Genomic DNA, 24,629 nt, shown 5'->3' with positions numbered 1-24,629 from the left:
ACACAAAACAATTCCAGGTGCATACGTAGAAATATCAGCACGAGCGTATGCCTCGCCGGATTGATTTCCCCCTCGGGTTTACCCCTTCAACCAAATACAAAACAGGGAGGCTGTATGTTTGTAGAAGCAATACAAAATCGGCGCATTTCGCAGGAGGAGGGGGTATTAAAAATAAAGGGACACACATGTATCGCTGTCACTCATAACTTAAAAGGTCTCCAACTCATCAGCGGGCACTTCCTCTTCGGCGGGAATCTCAAATCCCTCCTGTGTTAACCGGTCAGTGTCATGTTCGAGGTCCTGGTGTTGAGTAGTGCTGGGTTCTCGCTTCATACCTCTGTCGAGTAGAGGATGCCCTGGATGTGTTTGACCAGGGAGTCATCGTCCTTCTCCAAGTCCGGATCGGCCTCGATAGCGCTCTGCAACAATAGCTCAATGTCGCGGAGCTTAGCAAAGTAAAAGTCTCTCTCCTTCTCCAAACCCCCAATTGCTTCCTTCTGGGTCGCAATCTCCTGTTGCAAGGCAGCAGTTGCCGCACCGCTGGCCCCAGCAGCAGCAACGCGCGGGCGGCCAGCAGCGGTAGGAGTCACACCCCGACGGGCAGAGCTTTGCGAAGTCGCACCAGAACGAGAGCCGGCGGAGGCGGGAGGAGCACCAGAAGCCTTGCGACGAGCCACGGCATCATAGTCACCACCAGGATAGTGCTGATCCCAGTATTTCTTCGTCCACTGAAGGAACTCGAGGTTGTCTTGCATACGGCATTTCGAGAGTTGCTGGACGGGAATTGGCTTGTCGACTTGGTGCTTTCCGAAAACATCTAAAGCCGCACAGTTTAGATCCATGTTGTTCAAACAAAGCAAACCAAAGGATCAGACGACAACGTACTTTGAAGGATCTTGAAGTTCTGTAGGTAGGCATATTCAGTGTTGACATTGAACTTGACACGCGACATGGGAACATCCACTAAAAGATACCAGCCCGTCAGTAAGCCGCCAAGCATAGCATTAAACCATATCGAATCAGAGCCACTCACTGAATATCGAGTCAAAGATCTGACATAGCGCAGCACTGTTGAAAGCCACAAAGTCAGTCCCTGGTCACCTCCAGACGACTCCCAGAAAATAATCTCATCACACGCCGCCTCACAACCACTCTCAAATCTAAATTCCAACAGTGTTCCGCCATACAGGACAAATGCATGCTCAAAAGGGGTAGGGGGGAGAACGCTTTTTTATCCGTACCCGGTTCCGCATTGCTCGATCTTGGTAATGTTCAGCTGCAACAGGTTGTTGAGCCATGCGAGCAGTTCTTGTCTAAGTGACAGAGAGATCTCGCAGTCAGCAAGAGAGTACAATCACGATAGATCCCATCTTTTCCTAGGTCAAATCTCACCTGGATTCACCCATCTTGTCGGTGGTGTTTGTTGTGGTGGTGGTGGGGTAAAAGCGGTGTCTAATTCGATCTTCACGGATACAAGAGTTCGCGGAGGGGAGAGAAAAGTATTAAGACAAAACGGAATGGAAAGAAAAGAGTCGGCAGCAGTCACAGCAACCCAAAAGGATTTGTTGACGGTTTTGCGACAGAGAGGGAAGATCGCAGTAGAGGATTGTTTTGCTGCGTCGCCAAAACCCACGAGGCGCTAAGTCCGACCCAGCCAATCAGAGGACACGGTGCCTCTCGTCTGCCAGCCTGGCTGGTGCCTTAGATCCTGAGGTGTCTATGCACAATCGGGTAGAAATCGATAGATCTGCAGAATAACAACGGTCTTTCCATTCACAACGCTTGCTTCCAGATACTGTACAGAGTCTATCCAATAAACTCAAGAATAAACAATAATATATACACAAATCTATCAATCGCTCGCCCTATATACCCAAAAATGTATCATCGCTCTAAGAAAACCAAGAAAAAGCCAACTCCCCAAAGCATGACTCCAAACCAGCAAGAATGATGTAAATAGAGGCAAATCAAAGAGAAGAAAGGACAATGAAGGAAAACACACAATGCAGACAGGGCCCAGATCATTCCTCGAGCAAGTCAATGCCATCCAGTCCATACCCGAAATCCATAATGACGGCCCGGGAATCCTGGCTAGTAGCGACAATACGTCGATAATCCGACTTCACGCTCAGCATCCAGCTGGTCGTCCAGCCGGGCAGGTCAATCGACAATTCACCGGACTGGACATCAAAGACCTTGACGCTCATGTCGTAGCTGCCACTCACGATGCGTTGGTTCAGACTATCCAGATGCAGAGAGCGGACCAGGCCAACGTGACCCTTGAGCTCGTTGACCATCTCGCCAGAGTTTGCATCGAATTGGTAGATCACCTGGTCGTTTCCGCCAGTGAGGATAGTTCGGGCATCATCGCTAAATTCCACGCATGCCAGACCCCGATCCTTGCTGGGGAACTCTTTGATGCAAAGGCCAGATGTGATGTTCCATAGCTTGGCGACCCCGTCTCCGCTGGCAGATACGACAAGGTCTCCCCGTAGTTGCACCGCGTTGACTGGTCCACGATGACCTAGTAGCTTCTTCACAAGGGCGCCCGTGTGTCGATCCCAAACACAGATCGTAGTATCCTTCGAACAGGAAACGACAAAGCGGTCGTCAAAACAAACGTCCAACACGCCAGCCCGGTGGCCCTCCAGGCGACGGATCGGCTTGTAATCGTTCTTGATATCCCATACAATGCATGTATAATCGGAGGATCCAGTAACCATAATTTCATCATCGAACTGAAGACACAGAATAGAAGCGCTATGGTAATCTGATGGCTGTTCCATGGGGCTGACGATTCCAGCAGAGGAAGTTGACGGTGGACAGATAGTGAGAAACGGAGACTTGCCCGCTGATTGTTGGATAGGGTTGTTCACAGGCCCAATACCGGGAACGTCTCCTGGTGGAGGACCAATGATTTTCAAACAAGGCCAAGGATAGTGAGCATCCCAGACGCGAATAGTGCGATCGCGGGAACCAGTTATAATCTTGTTCCTGCATGGAGTCAGACGATCGCTGCATGCAACTGTAAGAGGTGCAGGGAAGGGAACGTGTGGGGATGGAATGGGAACAAAAGAGAGGTGCAAAAAAAACATACTCATCAAATTGCGCACAATAAACACTATCCTTGTGTCCATGTAAATAAATGGCAGCTGCTTTACCCTCCTTCCACCGATGTTCGAGCGCACGCCGGACAAGGAACATCCTCTTCCAATTCTGATTTGGCAGGGTCTTCCCAAGACCAGCCGACTGTTTCTTCTTGGATGAAGTGACACTGGGCCGACGATGTCTGTAAGCGCGACGGAAAACATGTCTCCAAACGTGTCGTGAGATGGCCTGCTCATTCCAGGCCCGAGAAACTAACTCCGCCTGCATGAGCGACTTCGGGTCAAGATACGACAGGACTTGCGATGTGATCTCCGAAGGCAGATGTCGCACGGGGTCGAGGCGTACGACAGCCAATTCCGTCTCGGAACCATCCGTACGATCGCGCAAATCGATACCGATGCCACTCTCCGAGTCAAGTGTGATTTTGGCATCCCGTGATTTGACGGCATCTCGCTCCGCCCTTGCCATTTCATTCTGAGCGGCGGCCGCCGCGCGGGCCGCCGAACCTGGGCCCATGTCATTGGGGAGAATTGGTGGCTCGAGTCCATTGCCGGGGATCGGGGCAGGAACAGATGCGGTCGGGGCGTAGAAACTATGCAAAGCGGAAACACTGTTGAGCGATGGTCGACGATTGATGCTGTACTTGAAAGACGAATTCCTCGGCCGGGCATCCCAGCTGCTGCTTGAGAAATGATACGACCGACCGTCGCTGTCGATATCGTCAAATTGCGATTGTAGTGTTTGTTTGGACGACTTGTTGCGGATGGTGACAGACAAACGACGGCCCAGGGCGCGCAATCCATCCACAGGGTGGCGCAGATTGGAAAAGCTTCTCGAAGGCCGACGGCGTGGAACTGCCTCTGCAGATTGACTTGTATCATCCGGCACCTGTTCCTCCTGGTTGTCATACTCCTCCGGAAACGCCAGGCCGTTCCATTCCTGATGTTCCAAGCTCGGTGGCAGAGCGCCGGAAGTGGTGGCCGTCCGGGGTCGGTTTCTGAACGATATGGAGGGACGTCGTCGGGGAGGGGCAATTGTAGCGGTGTCTCGGGCGGTCATGGCGTCGTGATGCAATAACAATGAAAGCAGTAACGGGATATGCAGATACGAATCGGCAGGTTATAGACGGAATGTAAGTTGATCGAGAGGTATCGGGGGCGAGGTCGGAGGCGAGCTGATCAAACGGAGATTTGGAGAATAAATAGCAATGGGACGGCGTGTTCGTTTCTTCTTCTTCTTTCTTTTTTTTTTTTTTTGCTCCCTCGTTTTTATCTAGCTGGCACGTTCTGGCTCCTGGAAAGGAGGAATAGGAGCTGGCGTTGAAGGAGCTGAGCTGAGGCCGGTGGCTGGATAGGAGGCAAAGGACGGAATGCGACAAACAGAATGCAGAACAAGCAAGCAGTGTAGCAAAGCGACTGTACAGAATATGGGAAAAGAAAGAATAATAAACAAAATCAAGGAATGCTAACGAGGCAAAGAAACGACGCTAAACAACGGCTGTCAGAGCAACTAATGATTAAGGAGGGCGACAAGAGAGTCCTGAATCTGATAGATCGCGGGCGGTGGACGATCGGAAATGACCAGTGATAGACTCTCGATATTTTCTCGCCTCGCTTTTCCTTTGCTGTGGTCTATAAGAATATCTGCATGGAGGTATATGTACAAGTGCTCGAATGCTCCGTCCAGGGGGCGAAACTGTGATCATAATAATTCTAAGAGGCAAAAAGCAAATTTGCCCATTCGGAACCAGATCTCATTGCGCCCCTGGACAAGCATTTCCCGGGTCAAGGAAAGTCTAAAACATCCGTGAATAAAGGCGGAAATTCAGGCTTCACAAGATCCATGGAACTGTTGGTTCTGGTTGCTGGAGAACTTTCTCTCCTTTCTCGGGACTCCGAATGCGAGGAGCCTTCGCGGAGGGATTTGAACAGACCAGAGGGCAGCAAAGCAGTGAAGACGTGATAACGATTGACAGACAGCAGATACTGGTCTATGGCTCATCTGCAGTCTCACTGCATAGTTCCGGCTGCTCTTATCGATCAACAATGTTTTGCAGCATCTCCACCGCTTCCGATAACCCCGTGGGGATGCATCCCGAATTATGAGGACATACATCGACAAATGCAAGTACATACTAGTCTCTCAGAGGAAAGTACAAATTTCACTTTTGCTGTTATCAATCAATCACTGAAACCGAGTACTATTTCGTACTTATAAAGTGATATTTTTGCAGATGTGTTGGGGGTATATATCCAAGTATGGGACACGGACGATGTACTCGGAAACGTATATGTTTTACAATTCTTTTTTGTCTAAGCTGACTGTAAACCAGCCTTGTCAAAGTAGGCGAACTGATGTAGAGTAACACAGCCTCTAACGAATACTTAAGACGTCCATTCTCTACCCTTGCCAACATCCATATTTACAAGCATCCATGCCAACCTCCCATCCAACATGAACCAAACAGAAGACGACCAACTCGCTCCACGCCGCCAACCGACAACAACCACCTCCTCACGACCCTCCTCACCACTTACACCCCCACCCCAGCCCTAATTCAAGTAATGCTCGTCAAAACAATCTACCCCAACGCCCATGCTCCCATCCTAACAAACCTTCTTCAACCATTTCCCTTCAACCCCCCTCTCCCAAGAATTAATCCGCTACTCCTGCTACCAAGGTTCAATCCCCATATCCTCAGCCTTCATCGCAAGGAACCCGCACGTCTACACAGGAAGTTTTGACGACGAAAAGGGAAAGCCGCTAGTTCTCGCGGTGCAGAGTCGACAGTCATGAGTTTCTGTCGTTCTTGTTGGCGAACGGGGCGAATCCGTATTTGCATTATGGACGGTATACGCCGCTCTTTCCATCGGCGGTTGTTCCTTGGCCTGAACCTCCGACGCTATTCCCATCCGCAGAGCCGCCAATGCCTCTCGAACATGGGCACACCGAATACTGTTGTTGTGGAGCACCAATGATAGAACAGGAAGCCGTCGAAGAGTACGACCACTGAGTCCCTATTGGCGGTCAGAATATCAGAATATCGACTTGGTGGTAGAATTGTCCAGCAACGGAGGGAGAGACTCACCACATTGGCATTGGCGGCATCTGCGAGCTGCTTGGGAACTACGTCCGCGAACATCTGGTAGTTGAGGAGCATCTCATCAAACGGTGGTAATGTTAGATGTTCCATGGGCTCCTCCACATACTGCAGAGCGGTCTCCGGATCCTCCGGGTTGGCTTGAACGACATCGAACGACACCCTTGGACAATTTCACAACGGTTCAGCTCCTCTAGACAGTCCTTGTATATTCCGTACATCGCTCGGTTGTATCGGGGGGCTTTGGATGCGGTTGCTGCGTTGGGGGATTGGGGAGTTGATCTGAGGGGGAGGAATCTGCTTGTGGGGGCTGTTGGGCATGGGTATGGAAGGTTGGCGAGGTACTTGTTGGACCGGAGATTAGGCCGGAGAATGATCGAGAGAAGGGCCAGATAACTGAGCCGGTTTCACGTCTGGCAGTGAGGAAAGGGGATGTCGATATGGTTCGACTACTCTTGGAGTATGAGGTGGCAGATATCAAAGATGATAAGGGCATAACAGCGGTTCAAGTTGCCGAGGAAAGACAGCATATGGGAATCGGTTGAGCTGGTACGTGGTGAATGGAATGCATAAAATGATGCTTGGGGTATTTCCATGGAAATACATGAGGGCTTCAAACTATACCACTCTGTAAAACACACGGATAAAATATCTATGCAACATCAGGCAAGCTCCTTTCCACCTCCATAGCCTCCCTAATCCCATCCTCCACAGCCTTAACCTGCTCGTCACTCAACCGTCCTAACGGTCTCCGCGCAAACCCCCCGTACCCATAATAGCTCTGCAACGCACTCTTAGTCCCGGGAATAGCAGTCTTCGTCAACACCCACTCCGCCTGACTCAACAACCCCTGCGCTTCGACAGCCTCAGACAACCGACCCTGACTCCAGAGGTTGAACACATGCACACAGAGACGAGGAATCACATTAGCACCACCGGCCAGAGTAGCAGAACCACCAGAAACCAACGTCTGGAGGGTGAAATCCGCCATGCCGCCGAAGGTGACGTAGCGGTGGTTCTCGGCTGTCTTGGTAGAACGGCGCTGTCTGTCTGCGACAAGCGGGGAAGATTCCGTGATCGCATCAAGAGCATGAGAGACACGGGTTAATTTACCCGTATTCGCACAGGTAAACTTCGTCCCAACGACATTAGGATGCTGCGAAATCCGGATAATAAGATCCGAATCCATATCAATCCCCGCAACGGCACCGGGGTAATTATACAAAATGACCGGCACCGGCGAAGCATCCGCAACAGCCGTGAAAAACTCATACAGAGACTGGTCATTCCCAGTCGCAGCCTTGTAGTAACTAGGCGGGATGATCAGGACATACTCAGCGCCTGATTCTGCGGACTCTTTGCACAGTCCAATGGTACCCCGGACGCTCTGCTCACTGGCACCGGCGATAACGGGGACATTTTGGAAACCTGCTTCGATGAGTGCGGAGCGGGTTTCGTGAATGACGGTTTTGCGCTCATCGCGGGTTAGGTGCACGGCTTCGCCGTTTGAGCCCATGGCTACTAGGCCGACGAGGCCGGCTTTGGCGAGGCGGACGGCATGTTGGCGGATGGTTAGGGTGTCAAGGTCTTCGGTGTCGGGGTGGAAGAAGGTTGGGGTTGGTGCGTAGGCACCTGGGCGGAGGGGAGTGAAAGACATGGTGATCTGATTTTGTGCTTGATTTATCGTTATTGATGAAGATTCTTGTAGATAGATAAAGAACGTTGTAGTGGCGGATGATTGGCGCTATTTATATACCCGTCGTGAAGCTGTCATATACCGATCCAGATCGGAGGTTCTCCGGCTTACCGGTTGTTAGCCGGGATAGTACTTCCGTAGGTACATGCTAGCAATATGTTTTCTCTTTAATATGTAGATGCCTGGCATATTGCAACAGTCACATGGTTCGCTGTTATGATCCTTTGTCTTGGTTCGAATGTCTAGTTCCGGGCCTGTGTATGAGGCAATTTAGGGTTTTTCGGCAGCATTGGAACTGATATTACGACTAACATGAATATCATAAGACTAGTAGATACTAGATAGCATTCTCATAAAGTTCATCACATGATTAAAACTTTCATAATCGTTCCAATAACAAGAAGCTACTCCGTCAAAGCAAGCCTCTCCCTCCACCACTCCTTCCACCTAACGACCCTCTCCTCCCTCCTCGCCTCCTCAGCAGCAAAAACAACCGCATGACTCCTAACCACCTCCTCAAGTGTACACCCAACAAACCTCGCCTGCGCCTCCCCAACACTCATCCCCTGATTAACAACCGCATCTACAGCTAGTACAAAACTCCTCGCAAGCCCATAGTCCCCGCCCCCATGTGCCTTTTCCTCCTCTGGTGGTTGACGGGGAACCTCGATGGCTGATTCGGACTGAGTTGCAAAGTCGTAGATGGTGATTGTGCGGCTGTCGTAGGAGATTTCGCCGTGGGTGCCGTAGACGCGGCCCCGGCGTTGGCATTGTTTTTCGGTGGGGGCTATCATGTGGAAGAGTGCTGTTTTGGCATTCATTGAGGCAGTAGATGATGAGGAGGGTTCGTCGGCCCAGGTGATGGTGACAACTTGGTCATCGCAGACATTATTATCGGATTCGTAGACGCAGCGGCCGTACCATGTTTTCGAGGCGATCTTGTCACCGCTGTCTGTTTCTTTGTTATAGTCTTGTTGTAACCGGAACAGAAGGGCTTTGTCTGCTGCTTCTGCGCCGGAGGTACGGTAGGTATCTTCGATGTCTGGACAGACGATGTTCACCGGCCAGTCGATATCGCCGTGGGAGAGATGCATGTCACGGTAGATCTTGAGAGCACTATAGTTACATTCTTTCTCTGCCGTACAGGAGAGACAATTTGTTGCGTTGCCAGCCTTTCGTGGTTTGCGACGAGGGTTAAATTGCGTCAATGAACCAGTGGAAGTGATCGTGCGCGGATGGTGATATGCAGATTTCGACGCAGAAGTAGGCGTCTCAGGCGGCGAGCAAAGCAACCAAAGGATAAAATCAACATCATGACACGATTTGGTTAACAACGAACCATCACCATTGGCAGTTTCCCGTCGCCAATTCCCGCGGACATAACTATGTGAGAAGTGCCACCACCCAACAGGCTCGCAGTGTTCTAACGAAACAATGTCCCCAATCACCCGGTCGACGAGAAGTAGTTTGCGAAGGAGAATGTTATGTGGACTGTAACGCAGAACATGGCCGATTGAAAAGATGGTGTTCCTGTCACCACCATCCGTAGTAGGTTTAAGCGAGCGGTAGACAGAAAGACAATCCTGAAGTGACAGTGCCAACGGTTTCTCACATAGGATATGCAGATCCTTGAATTGCGCAACGGCATGGAGGATCTCAATATGCTGATCATCCAGAGTGCAGATGAAGACCCCATCAACCCCTTCAGCCGTGATACCGTTGCTACCACCATTCCGCCGTTTTACCTCCCACCTTACCCACTCCCTCCAGTCCTCAAATTCCTGTCCATCCTGCGGTTTCCCATCACCCCAGATAAAGTTGCGGCCGAATTCTCGCCGTTTGAAAGGGTGCGGTTCTGCGACGGCGTGGATGTGGCCTGTTGTTGCGGTTGTGACGGCTTGGCCGTAGGCTGTTCCGCGTGAGCCAGCTCCGAGGACGATAAACCGGATGTGTCTTGGTGATGGTGATATTGTGCTCGTCAGTGGGGAAAGGTGACTTATGGGAGGTTGTGGTTCTTTCATTGCCGGAATGCGGGGGATAAGATAAGGCGCTGTCTGTCAAGAATGGGAGAGAATGGGTTGAAGATGTAAAATAGGGGTATCAAAAAGTTGAAAGATTCTCAGAAGAGATGCCAGAAAGGCAGTATTTATCTTCACAGAGCTTGTGTTCAGGTCATCGAGCTGTCAGTGCAACCTGAGAAAGATGAAGAATGCCCCTCCCGTGATTGGTTGAGCCAGATAGAGCTTCAAAGTGGTACCAAAAGGGAAAGGCATTTATAACCATGGACGTTTTAACTTTGAATTTACTGATCTGGAGAATTTATTGGGCATGGAGCGAAATTATGAAATCCGCAAAGAGTACAGAGTATGGAAACGGTAGAAGAGCTTCAACTCTATTAATATTTAACATTTCTACAGATTATAATGCGCTTGCGACTAAAAGTTGAATGCTTATGAAACAACGGGCTGAAATTTCTCACATAACCTCGTAACGATCAATGGCCACGCATCAGCCAACCGTTTAGGTCTTGACATCAGGCTCCTCGCGGCCAATGTACTCCTTGAACTTAAGGAGACCCATGGCCAGAGCCACGTTGTCCTTGAGGTACTCCTGGGTGGGAGTGGCCACCTTGCTCCGGTCTTCCTCGTACTTCTCAATGTACAGACGGATGGTGGCTCCGCTGCTGCCAGTACCCGACAGCCGGGTGACGATACGGCTGCCGTCGTCGAACTTGACGTACAGACCCTGGTTCTTGGTCACACTGCCGTCAAGGTCAGTATAGGCGAAGTTGCCTGCATCGGTAACCTTGCGGTTGGAGACGGTCGAGCCCACGAAAGAGTCCTGACCAGCCAAGTCGGAAAGGGTGGCAATGACCTTGTTGGCCCCCTCGCTGTCGACACCCTCATAGTCGTACCGGGTGAAGTAGGTACGACCGTAGGTCTGCCAGAACTCGTTCTGGATCGAGGCGATGCTGGGAGTCTGGCCGGGGTTGCTCTTGGCAACGCCAGCGATGATGTTCAGCCAGGCCACAATAGCCCACACACCGTCCTTCTCACGGATGTGGTTGCTGCCGGTACCGAAACTCTCCTCACCGCAGATGGACATTTTCTTGTTGTCGAACAGGTTGCAAAAGAACTTCCAGCCTGTGGGGACCTCGTAGCTCTGGAGACCCTGGGCCTTGGCGACCAGGTCAACAGCACCCGAGGTGGGCATGGAGCGAGCAAGACCGTAGACACCCTGCTTCTGGAACCAGGGGATCAGCTTAGCGTGGTGGGCAATAATAGCCAAGCTGTCACCGGGCGAGACGAAAGTGTTGGCACCGTAGATCATGTTACGATCACCGTCACCGTCACTGGCAGCACCGAAGTGGACGCCGTTCTTATCAACAGCCTCCACAAGTTCGTGGGCGTAGACCAGGTTGGGATCAGGGTGACCACCGCCAAAGTCAGGCTTTGGCACGCAGTTCATGGTGCTGCTGCTGGGAAGTCCGAGCTCCTTGACGAAGATGTCGGTACCGTAAGGACCGGTCACACCGTGCATACCGTCAAACAGAATCTTGAAGTCCTTGTGGCTGCTCAAGAATTCCTTAATCAGGTCGAAGTCGAAAATCTCCTTCAGCATGGTCACGTAGTCGGCGGTCGAGTGGACAATCTCAACCTCCAGAGGGCCATAGGTCTTGGTGCCGATGGCAGAGGTATCAATGTCAGGGATCTCGCTAATGTTGTAGGAGGTCAAGGACTTGGAGGTCTCGTAGATCTTGTTGGTGACGGTCTCGGGTGCAGGTGCGCCGTTGGCAAGGTTGTACTTTATACCGAAGTCGTTGTCGGGACCTAAGAACGAGAGCTATCAGTGATCCGTTTCCCCCAAGCTTTCTAGCTGTAGCTCTCAACAACTCACCACCAGGGTTGTGGCTGGCAGTCAAAAGAATGCCACCGGTAGCCTTCCGCACACGGATCAAGTTACTGGCAGCCGGGGTACTGAGGATGCCGTTCTGGCCCACGAGCAGCTTCTTGACACCGTAAGCGGCACCAATCTTCGCGATCTTCTGAATAGCCTCGGGGTTGTAGTAACGGCCGTCACCGGCGATGACGAGGGTAGCATCCTGAGCACCTTCGGGGATCGACTGGATAACGCTGGCCACGAAGGCTTCAGTGTAGTTGGCCTGTTGGAAGACCTTGACCTTCTTACGAAGACCGGAGCTGTAGAGGACAATCCCAGGTTAGATGTGATGAAGATAGGGACGTATGTATTCGAAGCGCTGCAGACTTACGTTCCCGGCTTCTGGTCCTGGAAGGGCTGGATGGAAACGGTCTGGACCGACATAATGGCTTTGTTGACACTTGTGGAGATGGCACAGGGGAGAAGAGGAAACAAAGCGTCGGCCACTGATTGTCACCGACAATTGTTGTCAAACAACGACGACAGAGAGAAATAAAGAAGAAAAAAGGCAGAAAAAAGAAAAGAAAGAGAATAAGAACGGGAGAAGAAGGGAAGAAGACAACTACGTTGTCGATTAGGCGGTGGGGATGGGATGGGAAGGAGGGGCAAGCGCGTCATAATTATTTGACGGCTATTCTGTATATATGGCCACGGCCGTCCGTTGAGCTTCCCGATTTGATACGACCTTTTACTGTGCTATAAAACATATCCAATTACACCCATCTGTTTTCATTGAATGTGTAGCCAAGCAGACATTTCAATCTGACACCGAGTGCTGCTGTTTTCGTTCCAGAGGCCGCTCCGCGATCATCAATGCGACCACCATGACAACACATTAAAGTCATTCCTATACAAAACCTCAGTATTGCCACCCATGTACCTGTTGCAGTTTACCCTGCTGAGACCCAATGCAATTGTTTCGAGTTCCCGTCGTTTTGGCCGAAAACTTGGGTGGGAGCTCTGGCTGGACCGAAATAGTCTGGAAATAGCTCGGTGGATAAGGTTTCCGATATTGCACGAGAACTGAGACAGTAGAGCAACACAAAAACCGTTGGGAAGATGGCTCAACATCCTTTTATGTAGCGAAAGGGTATGTATGAGGTTTCTGGGCAGGCATGGGCGCATCAGATTCACACCCCAAACAACCGCTCTCTGTAGAACTTCATCTCCTCAATGCTCTCCAGTATATCATCCTTGGCCAAATGCACTTCCCTCTTAGGAGGCACAGCCTGCAGCAACTCCTCGCTTCCCCACCGCCTAGCAGCCTCCTTGATCGCACTCACGTCCAGAATCCGATAATGCAACCACTCCAGCACCGACGCATACGGGCCCCGTGCCAGAAACGCCTTATCCGCATGCACGCTATTGCCCGCCAGCACCGCCGTTCGCGGCTCGGGGACGAATTTCCGTATGTATGCGAGGAGGTCGGCAGCGGCCACGTCGGCGGTTGTTGTTGACGCGAGCACGGCAGCGGTCAGGCCGGTGCGGCCGTGGGTGTCGATGCACCATTGGGACATGTTGTCGAGGGTGGATTTGGGGTGGTGGATGACGGCTTCGAAGCCGGTGGGTTCGAGGACGCGGAGTTGGTAGTCTGTGATGAAGCAGCATATTTGAAGGATACTGTCGGTGTCAGGGTTAAGGCCAGTCATCTGTAGTGTGTGAATCCCGTGGTAGAATTAGCAATTTTGTATCGATCGAGGGGCATAGTGAGGGTGTAGCTGTATTCCAACCTCGCAGTCGATCCACACCAAGGGATCTGTAGAGCGTGCTAGCGGCATATTGGCAATTGTACGCCAGAAATATGCTTTCCGAACAGCCTATTGCGCAATCCAGTGAGCCGAGTATAAGAGAGTTGAAAGGAATTGAGAATCACAAACCTGGCGGAGAAGGTCGAGGTGCGCGAACCGAGGCGACGACACGATACAGTAGAACCGCCGTAGCATTCGCTCCAAAGGCGCTCTCCAAAGAGCTGAAAGAGCAGAAAAATCTAACAAAATTCGACTTCACAGATTGTTTCGCCTTGAGTAGGGTACGAAGTCTAATAGTCATCACTGCGAAATCATAGATACGCCACCTACTCTATTGTCTACAGAACATAATAATAAATATTTTGCATTCAAGTAAAATCCTGACTCATTTCATCATTCCCATCGTTATCTATATCTTTTCCCAGCTCTAGGGAGAAGGGATGAAAAAGAAAGTAAAAAAAAAAAAAAAAAACGGAAAAGGAAAAGAGCCATGTATGATAACAGTGAGACCTCGATTTCCGAGTATAGTCATCGAACAGGCCCAAGAGATTATGCCCCATTCCGTTAAAAACAAAAAGCCCCTCGCTAGTCATAGAAATTTCTCCTGCTCCCCAACAAATTATGCGATGGTATCACTTCCAAATTTCAAGGTGCGATCATCACGGATATGACAAGCGACATGCAGGACCAGTTCCAGCGAATTGTCCAGAAAAAATAGAAATTCGGAATCGAATAAAAAACAGCAAAAGAAGCCAATCACCGGGCTCTAAGCGCCGGGGTTACGCCAGTCCATCAGTCATGAAAAAAGCAGAGAATAGGAAGGAAATCCATACACAATATCCAAAAAGAACTTTGTTATCGCACTCATCTTAACGGTTCAACAAAAATGGCGGGGTTATAGCTCCTCTTCATCCTGTGGCTGCGAAGGGACCTGCTGCGGCCCAGGCTCCGGAGGCTTGAGAGAGCCTCCAAAGGGTGTTGACGTAGTACCAAACCCCGTAATGTCTGCCGCACCGGAACTACCCAAAGCATCGGTGATGTTCGTGGACAAACCCGACCCGATCCGCTTTCTGATAGCATTTTCATCTGCTCCCGATACGCTGGCTCGCTGCTTCTTCAGAGGGCTTCCAGCAGGTTCGCCGTTTGCCGCGTTCATAGCTGGCTTGAATAGGTCCGCTGCGGAAGTAGTTGTCACAGATGCGTTTGGAGGACTCGTAGACAAACTTGACGAGGACTGCTTCGTCTCACCGGAAGCGGAAGTGTCTGTAGCATCGGCCTTGTTACTGCCAGACAAAGAAGCGGCAGAGTGTTGGCGTTTGAGCTGACGTTTCATTAGTAATAGTAAGAAGCGTACATTTTGTATATCCTCACCTTAATTTTGCGTACACCCTCCGCAAGCTCGCCTCCAAATCTGGAATCGTCCGGTGAGAGATGATGCTTATCCTCCTTAGCCTCTTCGTCATCGGCTTTCCCGAGGATTGAATCATCATCGTCATCATCGCTGTCCATATCATCATCATTTTTTTGAGCCTTCTTGTTCTTTTTGTTCTTCCGTTTCTCCTGGTTGCTGTCTCGGAAATTGAGGAATCCTACAGTACCCCCCGGCTTGAGCGGTCCAAGGTTAGAGAAATCAGGTTGGAGTGACCGTCTCTTGGTAGAACCTGGGGTTTCTTGTGCCTTGGGGTCTTTCAAAATGCCCATCTTTTGCAATTGCCCTGGAGGTTGATCAGTTAACATGGCTTTTGCGACTTCTGCGACTGCGAAATAATAGAAAAAAACAGAGAAAAACGCTTAGAACAACGACAGTATAACTTACGTGATCCTCTGTACATGAAAGTAAAAGTGGCATAAGGCTTGTCTGTCGGGTCAATCCCCGTCACCGTCTGAGTACTGATGGACTTCGGGTCCAATGACTTTGGCTTCGCAAAACTCGTAGTGTGGTCAATATCAGCACCTGCATCCCCGCCATTTCCTGCGGTCTCATCGTCATCATCATGTGCATCGAATTGCGGAGAGTATTCGCCCCGTTTGATTTCCCCGGAGGCCAGGACACGATAAAGTGCCACCTTGATCTGTCCGGCAGACTCGGGAATAGGATCATCGTCGGAATCGGAGGATACTTCATCGTCCGAAACATCCTCCAGCGCATCGTTGCCGTATCGCATGATCCCTTTGTCCGCCTTCGACTTCTCTTCCATCTGCATGTCGCCGGACGAGTTTCGATTCTGACGACGCTTCTCAATCTTCTGTCTCCGGCGTTCAATTTTGGCGGCAGCATCCTTTCCTTCCAAGTCCAGGCCATTCAACCATCTCTCCAAGCCAACTTCCCGGAACAAGAACTCCCGCTCTGCAAGACCACCTCCTTCAGAGTCGGGTACGCTAACCCAGCGAGAATTGACCCAGGTCTCCTCGCCTCTGCGGAGCAAAGTGGCCACTTCCTCCTTCTGTCGACCGTCGAAATAGATATACGCCGCAATCGTTTCGTTCGGTGAATTTGTCAGGGGCTGGTAGGGGGCAACCATTTGACTGTACTGTCCTCGCTCGCCCGTCTGGCCCGGGAGGCCTCCGACCACCTTTGCCTTGGGCGAGGGGTTCTCGGGTGTTGGTTTCGGTGTGGAATATGGAACATCTTGCCCGGAACTGAGGAGAGTGATTGAGACCGCGAAGGTAGATTGCTCGGGTTTTCCAGTAGCGGAGTCAGGAAGCTTGGCTGGTGGCACCGGAATAAAGCAGGCTATACGGGAGGCTCGCGATTGTCGTTGGATGGAATACTCCGAAATGGGACCATCCGGCGTGTGTATGCTGACGGCGAGACCTTTGAAGCATGGCATGACGGTGGGAGGAGTTGACAGGTGAATACTTGTACTCCTTCAGTTCCGACACCCAGGAAATGTATATGAAACCTTAAGAAGGGGAAGAAAGGTTGGGGACGAGATAAACCGAGCGCTTGTGCGAAATGTAGGTGGTGGGTTGTGGAGGCGGTCAGGATAGTAGTCCGTTATGCTGTATGGGGGGGAGTCGAATTGCAGCTCGCTGCTGCACTTCGAACAGTCGAAGAAAACTAGATGTGCGATATACAAGGGGAAAGGAGGCCTAGCTATCTATTTGTTTTATTAGTGTCATTCCAGAAGCACGGGGAACGTCGCCGGATAGAAGGGGGAGTTTGGCTCTATGGAGGGGGGAGGGGAGGTCCACACCAAGCGGCGGTTAACACAAGAGGAACGAGGTGAGGTTAAAGAGTATTGGGTATCAACCACATTAATCGATAAGATTGATGCAAGTACCGGTCAGACACTGATTCAACTTCTTGACGACGACTGGGACGTGGGCAAGAACGACAAACAGCGATGCAAAGCGCGCATCGAGAGGGAAAACTGTTCTCCTGTTTGGGTGATCAGTCAACTCCAGGTCCCGGGAATGCCCCACGTGACACACCTTAATCTTCACCCCTCGTTCCACAGCGCTTTCAGGTTCGTGAATTCAACACGCTTGATGTAGAGACAATGGACATGGACTGTCGAGAACTACACAAGATACACGACTTCCAGCCGCGGAATTTTCAAAGAATTTTCGCTGACCGAAAGAATGAAGCGTTGAGAATGTCAGCTGGCACTATCAGGACAACCATGGTTCCGTATGACCCTATCAATGGTTCCTAAACAATTATGTCATACATACAATGACTAGACCATTAAGACCAATGGTGGAAAGACGCTGCTTTTTTGCTTTTGACTATACAATGCCCGCAACGTTGACTATACGGTATCCCAAGTACTAATTACACGAACAAGCTTTCAAATCAATGCTGGTCCGAGTTTGCCATTCCATCAATCCTCGCGCGAGCGTTTTTGAAATTGTCCGCCATCTGTTCAGGCGTAATATCTCTCTTGGGCACATCGACTCCCTTTTGGACAGCGTCCCGCTTCTCAATTTCTTCTTTCCATTTCTTCAATGCGGGCCATTCTGCCAGATCGATCTCCAGGGCAACCGGTGCGCTTCGGACCCACGAATAATTGGCGATATCCGCAATAGTGTATTTCGAACCTGCTAGGTAGGGGCTCTCTTTCAGGCGGGACTCAAGGACTTCGTACAGACGTTTTGTCTCGCTTATATAACGGTTGATGCCGTAGTCGGAGCGGGCTCCGGCAAAGAGCCGGAAATGGTTGGCTTGGCCTGGATGCAGTAGCGGTAATGGTCATCGACGAGCCATTGATAAAAGCCTGAAGTATTGAGCCATACCCTGCATGGGTCCAACACCACCCATTTGAAACATAAGCCAAGATAGCTCCTCCACATATTCAGACGATCCCGGCGCGTAGCTTATCTTCCTTTCCTTGTCGTATTTATCTGTCAGGTAGAGCATAATTGCGCCGCTTTCGAAGACGCGTTGGTTTCCATCGAGGATTGCAGGAATACGGCCATTGGGATTAATCTTCAGGAACCAGCTATATTACCAACTGTCAGTTTATTCCTATCAAGTCCCACTATTGACACTGAAAAAAAAAAATATGTCACTCATACTCTTCTTTCTGAACATTGGTGCTGATGTTGATGCCCTCAGTTTTGTATGGTAGACCCAATTCCTCGAGGGTAATAGAAGCCTTGACGCCATTGGGCGTCGGCCAAGTGTAAAGAGTAATGTTGGAAGACATTGCTGAATAGAAGTATCTCGGGGATGCTTTGAACGTAGAAGAGAGTTGGGCCAGACGAGTTGCAGCCTTCCAAGATCCTGCACTTGACACAATGCGGGGCAACATGGAGGAATGCAAAAGGTGGAAGGAGAAGAAGTCCTTTTTAAGTCAGAACCAACGCTAAATAGCTGACAATGGATGATTCTGGCACGTTAAATTCCGCCATCAGCCTTTTGTAATTTGTCAGCTCGGAGAGAATTCCCAGTGATGTCATTATCCTCCCCCGCATCTCCAAAATCGGAGGGTTCGTATAACATCAAATCCAGCCTTTAACCTATAGTCAACCAGTAGTTACATCAATTCGATATTTATAAATTAAATGTTACCCTCATTGAAAGTCCACAATCCTCGGAAAAAGACATTTTTCGATACATCTTGTTGCCGGAGTAAGCGTTTGGTTGATCAAGTCGGGCGGGAATACGGAGTAGATGTCTTTCAAAAATGCTCTTCTTTCTGAGAAACTACCGTGAAAATTAAAGTACAGAGCCTTTAAGAACTGTAATCTTCAGAATCAACCCGCAATTCCAGAGAACCATTCGTCATGCGCGGCATCATAGTGATGACCGTATCGCGTCTTTCTATCCAACCCCAAAAACAGATAAAGGGACATCCATTCATATCAGTGATCCATGCCACTCTCTCTTGATAACAAATACTTTTTCTGCTTTGTTGCTGTTACTATGGCTGTACATTTATCCATTGTCTGTTAGTGGGGTTGTGTGGGTACATGATTTTCAGGAACCCGCACGCTAGTCCCAGTTGGTCTTAGGATTGCCAGCCATCTTCGTGTTTTGTTCCTTCACCGCGCTAAGTTCAGGCATAGACCATCCTCAGACTTCTTGTTCAAGATGGCAGAGCTAGGCCCGAACTTCGATCACGATGGTGAGGACTATGAGTGTCTCCTCTGCAACAGATACTTCGCATCCATAGCTTCTATCAGCACTGCAAGGACACAACCTACCACAAATGGTGCGATCCCTGTCGCCGTGTCTTCGTCTCTCTCGATGTGAAAAGAGTTCATCTGCGCTCTGGCTGTACTTCACGAGGTCAACTCGATACTCCTCCATCCAGTCCTCCTCTCTTGGCCAGCAATCCCGGTCCGGTATATGGTCAGCAGGTGAAGACGGTTCATCGCTGCAGTGATTGTGAGAAAGAATTCACCAACAATAACAGCCTGAGAATGGTATGCCTCTCCACTCTGCCCTGTTGCAAGGCTTGAGAAGGCAAAATGGAAGCTAACACATGATGTAGTATAGCACAAACAGACCCACGAGCCCCGAGAGACCCCCCTGCTACAGTCGAGACTATGATCGTACCTTCAAAAATTTCCTCAATGCTTATACACTTGGAATCACGATGGTGTGAATCTGGAATGGATGAAGATGGAATTGACGAAATTGTTGACGCCTCCTATCTCGCCGACGAATTTCTGGACGAAGACGGCTACTTTTGTCCCGAGTGTGAGAGGGAGTTTGACACCTTTTCTGGAATCTACCAGCATGCGGAGGATATGCCATCTTGTTCATATCTTCTTTCCTTTCCCCATTGTCTCGCCAGGATGAGCAACCAAATAAGAAACAGGGTCTGTTGCGACACCTTCTCGAGGATGGTCTACGGATATTTTGGGAGTATTGATTACATTAATGTTTTCTCTCTGTTACAAGTCTATCACCAAATGTTAGTTCCAAATAGTTTCTCATTTTCAATATAAGTCTTCGGTCTGTCCTAGTTGCTCTTCGAGATAGTTAGATAGCTGAATCGATCACCTGCCTTGTGTGCTTCGTCTGTCTTAGCTGAGAGTCCGTGTTATACTTTACAAGGTATATCTCTAGTCCATTCATACAAGGTCTATGTTGAGTTACAAGTGCCGTCAAAATTGCACTGCATAACTGAAACCCGAGCGACCAGTTTTCCAACGCAAACCACAGGAGACAATTTCCCAGTCATATTTCTATACTTAAAGGAAGCGACGTCTGATTCATTCCAAAAAAAGGTTAAGAGGAGAAGCTGTGTTCATATCGAAAGACTTCGCCTTGGTCCTCTAAGATAAACTCACCTCATTGGCGTATTTTGGGCCAGCCAGCCAATGACAAAAGACTACTCCGTTTATCTTACTCTCTTCTTCCTTTATCTCCCCTCTGTAACTGTGGTAGTGGACAGGCTGAGAAGAGGACTCTAGTGTTTGAGAGAAAGCCATTGTCCTGTGGGGATGTGGAGAACTAGTCCCAAGCAATCGTCAAATTCTGCACTAGTCCCACTCGGTACTAGCGCACGTTAGCAGGGCGGTAACCCCTTCAAAAAGGCATAGCGCGTCGCGATATACTAGCAAGAATTCCACTTCTCAAATTCATTAATTTACAGGTATGTCCCCTGTTTACAATCTGATGCTCAAGACCAACAAGCACCACTGACGTGTCCTCCGAAGCCAACAAGGCAGACAGAGGACACCAGTGAGACGGAACACAGAGAGAGAAAATGGCGCTAGGTCCATACCTCCACTACGACGGCGGGGACTACGAGTGCCTCATATGTCAAGCAAAGGCTCTTTCCGACAAGAATTGCCCTCGACGCTCACTGCCAATCCACCAGTCGCCATGAGTGGTGCGATCGGTGTGGCCGGGTGTTTCTCTTATAAGGCAAAACAAGCTCATATACAAGCCTCGTCTTCTCATAACCTGTGTACTTTGTGCCCCAATCGTTCTGGTTTTCTGCAGCATCCTTAGGGACCATTGCAACTCTCATCATTACCCCTGTGATAATTGTACCATTGTCTCTGCCCATCCTGCCCGGCTACAGGACCATCAGGAAGAGGTACATCGTCACTGCAAGGATTGCGGGGGATACTTCAAGAACGCGAATAACCTGCGCATGGTACGGCCTTCTCTTCTTTTGTCTTCCTCCTGATGGAGTCATTGGATATCTCGACGCAGGGAACGGAAGCTAATCCATGTCCTAGCACGAACAAGTTCACCAACCCCGAAACTTATACTGCTATAGTCAGTACTGCGACCACGCTTTCAAAACTCTTGGGAATGATGATCCATTTCGAACACGGCTGTTGTGGATCCGGCATCAGTATGAAAAACCTCAATAACTTGGTTGATTCGTACCGATTCAGTTATGAATTCACGTTCTCTGACAAGAGCTTTTACTGCCGCGACTGTCACAGTCATTTCCGAATCTCTCTGCCCTCTGTCAACACGTCGGGGTACTCTGTCTTGTAGTTATCTTCTTGACCATCCGCATTGCTTCGCCTTGCTACACTCGAACTTGCAAGAGGACGTCGACCGTGATCATTGGGGCCGGCCTGAAGTACCCTTTCTATTCAGTGGTTTTGCTATTATGTTATGATCTGACTGTATTTTTATTTTGAGATCTTTACGAATTGCTGGCTGTCATGGAATAAGTAACTCTTGACACATATGGCCCCGCCGTCTCATAGCGGGTTTATCTGCCAACGCTAATCTAACAGAGTTTACAGAGCCTGTACCTATAATTTCACGGTGACGAAAATATAATATGGTTTGAATTTTGAGTTTTTCTCTAGAAGATTCCGGAGTACATGAAACAAAACCTCCATCACTCAAATTATACCCGGCCGATAGCTGCGCCAAACTTCGAATCCAAGCTGTTCGTACCAACCATCCAAACTAACCCAGTCAACAAAGACACCTTCAATACCTCTCTGCTTCATGTTCTCAATCGCATGGCACATAAGAGCTAATCCAACACCTCCCTTCCGATGAGCCACGTCGACTCCCACGCAACCAATCAAGCCAGTCTTGGGGCCACAAAGAGGGGGGAAAGCCCAGTCTCGCTGGAGGAGAGGTGATGAAGGAGGAAGCATCAGGGTCCAGCCCACCTGGTTCCCTTCCTTGTCAAATGCAACCATCACGTTTGACGGGTATTTGTCGGGATGGAGTACCATGTACGCCTCAACCCAACCCTGATTCATCATGTCAGCACGCTTCATTTTCAAAGAAAAGGGCCACTAGTGCGGGCGAAACATGTACTCACCGTATAATCAGTGAAATTCCGTTTCTGAGCTGCCACACACTTTTTATGATGCTCTGGAAGGAGAACACCAAAGGTGTATTGCCGCTCTTTTGCCCGATGTACGTACTTCTCGGGAGCCTGGAAACCTCTGATATCTTGGTACAGATCAACAGATCGCGATGTTGGTGGATTGAGCCGGAATCCCCGATGAATAAAGAATTCTTGGATCTTTGACGGCAGATCTGTCGGGATTCCAGGCCAAAAGCGAGGAAAGGTACTTCCTAAGGCTAGGCGATTGAGTCCGAAATTTCGCCTGAACCATGTCCGAATTTCCGTTATCAGGGTTGTCCCAACACCCCTCCCTTGATATGCAGGATCCACAGCGACCACTGCCAACTGACCCGACGTGATCCCTCCGTTGACTGTAGTGTATGCAAGCGAGAATCCAGCAAGCACCGATCCAGACCAGGCAACAAAGTAGTGTCCACTTGGCCGATCCAACAGAGTGCGCAATCTGTCGCTAGACAACGGGTATGTAGAAAATGCTTTGTTCCACACCGTGGTCAAATGTTCTAAATCACTACCAAGGTCCAGCGATGACACCGCAATTGGGATGTCTGTCGTGTGCTTGGGCCCGACCGGCAAGACCCCTTTCGCAGGTGCCGCTCCAAAAATCACATCCATGGCGGCAGAGAAGGCTTCGACAGTTGGTTCGTATGTGGCAACGTACGTTTCGATGTTAAAGTCTTCAAGAAAGTCGTAGGGATTGCAAGCTGCTATGGCAACCAATTCTCGTACGCGCTTTGGTAGCTCCAACCCTAGCATCCTTTGATAGGGAGACTCTCGTGCGTTGATGGAAGTAAAGATCACAATATCCGCGGCTTCGATTTGACGCCATTGCTCCGCTGATAGACCTTCCATTCCATAGCCAATCTCAACAGCATTAGTGTTGTATTTGTGGATAATGTTGAGATAGACGGTAGCATCGTATGATCCCTTCCTTCCAAGCCCTTCCCCATCCACTGCACCCCCAGCGGGCGTATTTGCGCCTGGAAAAAGGAACACGATCTTTGATGATTTGGACAAGGGAAGGATATCTGCCTTGCTCCGAACGACCGTCACTGATCGGGAGTAAGCTTCTTTCGCCACCGCAGCAGTTTCTGTGTTGATAGACGCGAGATCTTCGATCGCCTTTGGCCGTAGAGCAGTATCCCAAGTCAAGAATATGTCTTTGAGCTTGGCGACCCGACGAAGGGCTTGCTCAAAACGGGGCATTGGTATTTTTCCGGATTGTACCGCTTCGCAGACTCGATCAATCGAAGCTACCTGCACAGCGTAGGTATGGCAAATCATAATGCTGTCGCTTCCGGCTTTCAACGCCATGACTGCGCCCTGCTCCGTGCCGTATGTAGCACGAATACCGTCCATTTCAAGACAATCGGTAATCACCATGCCGTCGTAGTTCATATCCTTGCGAAGAATGTTCAGGGCGTCGACAGAAAGCGTCGCTGGTAGCTCCCCATCACCAATTGCAGGCAAAGATATGTGTGCTGTCATTACAGTCTCAATGCCTTCCGCGACCGCTCTGCGAAACGGAACTAACTCACATCGTTCCAACTGATCTCTAGTTTTGGATATCACAGGGAGTCCGTAGTGAGAGTCCACCGCTGTGTCGCCATGTCCGGGAAAGTGCTTAACGCTGGGGACGATCTTCTGCTCCCTAAGACCCTTTGCTTGAGCACTGGCAACCTTACCAACGAATTCGGGGTCATCACCGGGGCTTCGAACCCCGATCACTGGGTTCAATGGCTCCGAATTGATATCGCAGACAGGTGCATAATTCATGTTGATACCGAAGAAGTCCAGCGTTTGTCCAGTAACCTTGCCGGCCTCATGAGCGAGCGCTTCGGAGTTGGTAGCACCCAATGCCATTGGACCCGGAACCTGAGCAGCGACTGGGGGTGATATCCTGGTGACGAGTCCGTTCTCTTGGTCAATTCCAATAAACAGAGGATGTTCATGTCCAGCGACCTTTGCCTCGTTTTGAAGTGCAAACGTTAAGGACTGGAGGGCAGTTCAGTATCAGAATTCAGATGCTGAGCACAGCCATAAACAATACTTATCGTACCTGGAGCTGTTCTGCATCGCGGATGTTCCGTTTGAATAGAACGATACCTCCGAGGCCATAGTCGCGGATCAGAGTTTTGATCTCGGGACTGGGAACGAGACCATGGAACCCAACTGCGAAGAGCTAGAGGCATATCAGTTTATGTATTTTTATGAGGATTCTCTGGGAAAAAGGGATATTACCTGTCCGACTTGCTTCCGTAGATCTGTCGGTGGCATTTCAG

The 24,629-nt window shown here is 49.9% G+C and overlaps 10 protein-coding genes across 10 annotated transcripts; all 10 read right to left on the bottom strand.

Annotated features, from left to right (window-relative positions):
• Positions 1-329: 329 nt before the first annotated feature.
• On the bottom strand, positions 330-1,406 carry eb1 (microtubule-binding protein BIM1; the record flags this gene model as incomplete). The annotated part of the gene is made up of 5 exons (XM_043275238.1): positions 330-817; positions 886-963; positions 1,034-1,068; positions 1,242-1,313; positions 1,393-1,406. 5 exons carry the CDS (start codon positions 1,404-1,406, stop codon positions 330-332), a joined length of 687 nt encoding a protein of 228 aa, XP_043134247.1.
• A 615-nt stretch (positions 1,407-2,021) lies between these two features.
• Positions 2,022-4,167, bottom strand: ACHE_21182S (F-box/WD repeat-containing protein; the record flags this gene model as incomplete). The annotated part of the gene is made up of 2 exons (XM_043275237.1): positions 2,022-2,994; positions 3,098-4,167. 2 exons carry the CDS (start codon positions 4,165-4,167, stop codon positions 2,022-2,024), a joined length of 2,043 nt encoding a protein of 680 aa, XP_043134246.1.
• A 1,667-nt stretch (positions 4,168-5,834) lies between these two features.
• ACHE_21181S (uncharacterized protein) lies at positions 5,835-6,216 on the bottom strand (the record flags this gene model as incomplete). The annotated part of the gene is made up of 2 exons (XM_043275236.1): positions 5,835-6,117; positions 6,197-6,216. 2 exons carry the CDS (start codon positions 6,214-6,216, stop codon positions 5,835-5,837), a joined length of 303 nt encoding a protein of 100 aa, XP_043134245.1.
• Positions 6,217-6,860: 644 nt separating this feature from the next.
• On the bottom strand, positions 6,861-7,865 carry ACHE_21180S (dihydrodipicolinate synthase family protein; the record flags this gene model as incomplete). Its single annotated transcript, XM_043275235.1, has 1 exon — positions 6,861-7,865. The coding sequence occupies one exon, from the start codon at positions 7,863-7,865 to the stop codon at positions 6,861-6,863; it is 1,005 nt and encodes a 334-aa protein (XP_043134244.1).
• A 443-nt stretch (positions 7,866-8,308) lies between these two features.
• Positions 8,309-9,925, bottom strand: ACHE_21179S (Gfo/Idh/MocA family protein; the record flags this gene model as incomplete). Its single annotated transcript, XM_043275234.1, has 1 exon — positions 8,309-9,925. The coding sequence occupies one exon, from the start codon at positions 9,923-9,925 to the stop codon at positions 8,309-8,311; it is 1,617 nt and encodes a 538-aa protein (XP_043134243.1).
• Positions 9,926-10,424: 499 nt separating this feature from the next.
• Positions 10,425-12,227, bottom strand: pgmA (phosphoglucomutase PGM2; the record flags this gene model as incomplete). The annotated part of the gene is made up of 3 exons (XM_043275232.1): positions 10,425-11,734; positions 11,802-12,103; positions 12,175-12,227. The coding sequence occupies 3 exons, from the start codon at positions 12,225-12,227 to the stop codon at positions 10,425-10,427; spliced, it is 1,665 nt and encodes a 554-aa protein (XP_043134242.1).
• A 746-nt stretch (positions 12,228-12,973) lies between these two features.
• Positions 12,974-13,621, bottom strand: ACHE_21177S (oligoribonuclease; the record flags this gene model as incomplete). The annotated part of the gene is made up of 2 exons (XM_043275231.1): positions 12,974-13,492; positions 13,574-13,621. 2 exons carry the CDS (start codon positions 13,619-13,621, stop codon positions 12,974-12,976), a joined length of 567 nt encoding a protein of 188 aa, XP_043134241.1.
• An 865-nt stretch (positions 13,622-14,486) lies between these two features.
• Positions 14,487-16,422, bottom strand: ACHE_21176S (uncharacterized protein; the record flags this gene model as incomplete). The annotated part of the gene is made up of 3 exons (XM_043275230.1): positions 14,487-14,912; positions 14,963-15,306; positions 15,408-16,422. The coding sequence occupies 3 exons, from the start codon at positions 16,420-16,422 to the stop codon at positions 14,487-14,489; spliced, it is 1,785 nt and encodes a 594-aa protein (XP_043134240.1).
• Positions 16,423-17,786: 1,364 nt separating this feature from the next.
• Positions 17,787-18,348, bottom strand: ACHE_21175S (glutathione S-transferase family protein; the record flags this gene model as incomplete). The annotated part of the gene is made up of 2 exons (XM_043275229.1): positions 17,787-18,036; positions 18,113-18,348. The coding sequence occupies 2 exons, from the start codon at positions 18,346-18,348 to the stop codon at positions 17,787-17,789; spliced, it is 486 nt and encodes a 161-aa protein (XP_043134239.1).
• Positions 18,349-21,865: 3,517 nt separating this feature from the next.
• Positions 21,866-24,624, bottom strand: ACHE_21174S (putative beta-N-acetylglucosaminidase; the record flags this gene model as incomplete). The annotated part of the gene is made up of 4 exons (XM_043275228.1): positions 21,866-22,228; positions 22,300-24,342; positions 24,407-24,529; positions 24,589-24,624. 4 exons carry the CDS (start codon positions 24,622-24,624, stop codon positions 21,866-21,868), a joined length of 2,565 nt encoding a protein of 854 aa, XP_043134238.1.
• Between the last annotated feature and the right edge of the window lie 5 nt (positions 24,625-24,629).

Source organism: Aspergillus chevalieri, chromosome 2 (genome assembly GCF_016861735.1).
Source record: "Aspergillus chevalieri M1 DNA, chromosome 2, nearly complete sequence".
Taxonomy (NCBI): Eukaryota; Fungi; Ascomycota; class Eurotiomycetes; order Eurotiales; family Aspergillaceae; genus Aspergillus; species Aspergillus chevalieri.
The sequence above is the reverse complement of the archived record's forward strand: the minus strand, read 5'-3'. Positions and strand labels throughout refer to the sequence as shown.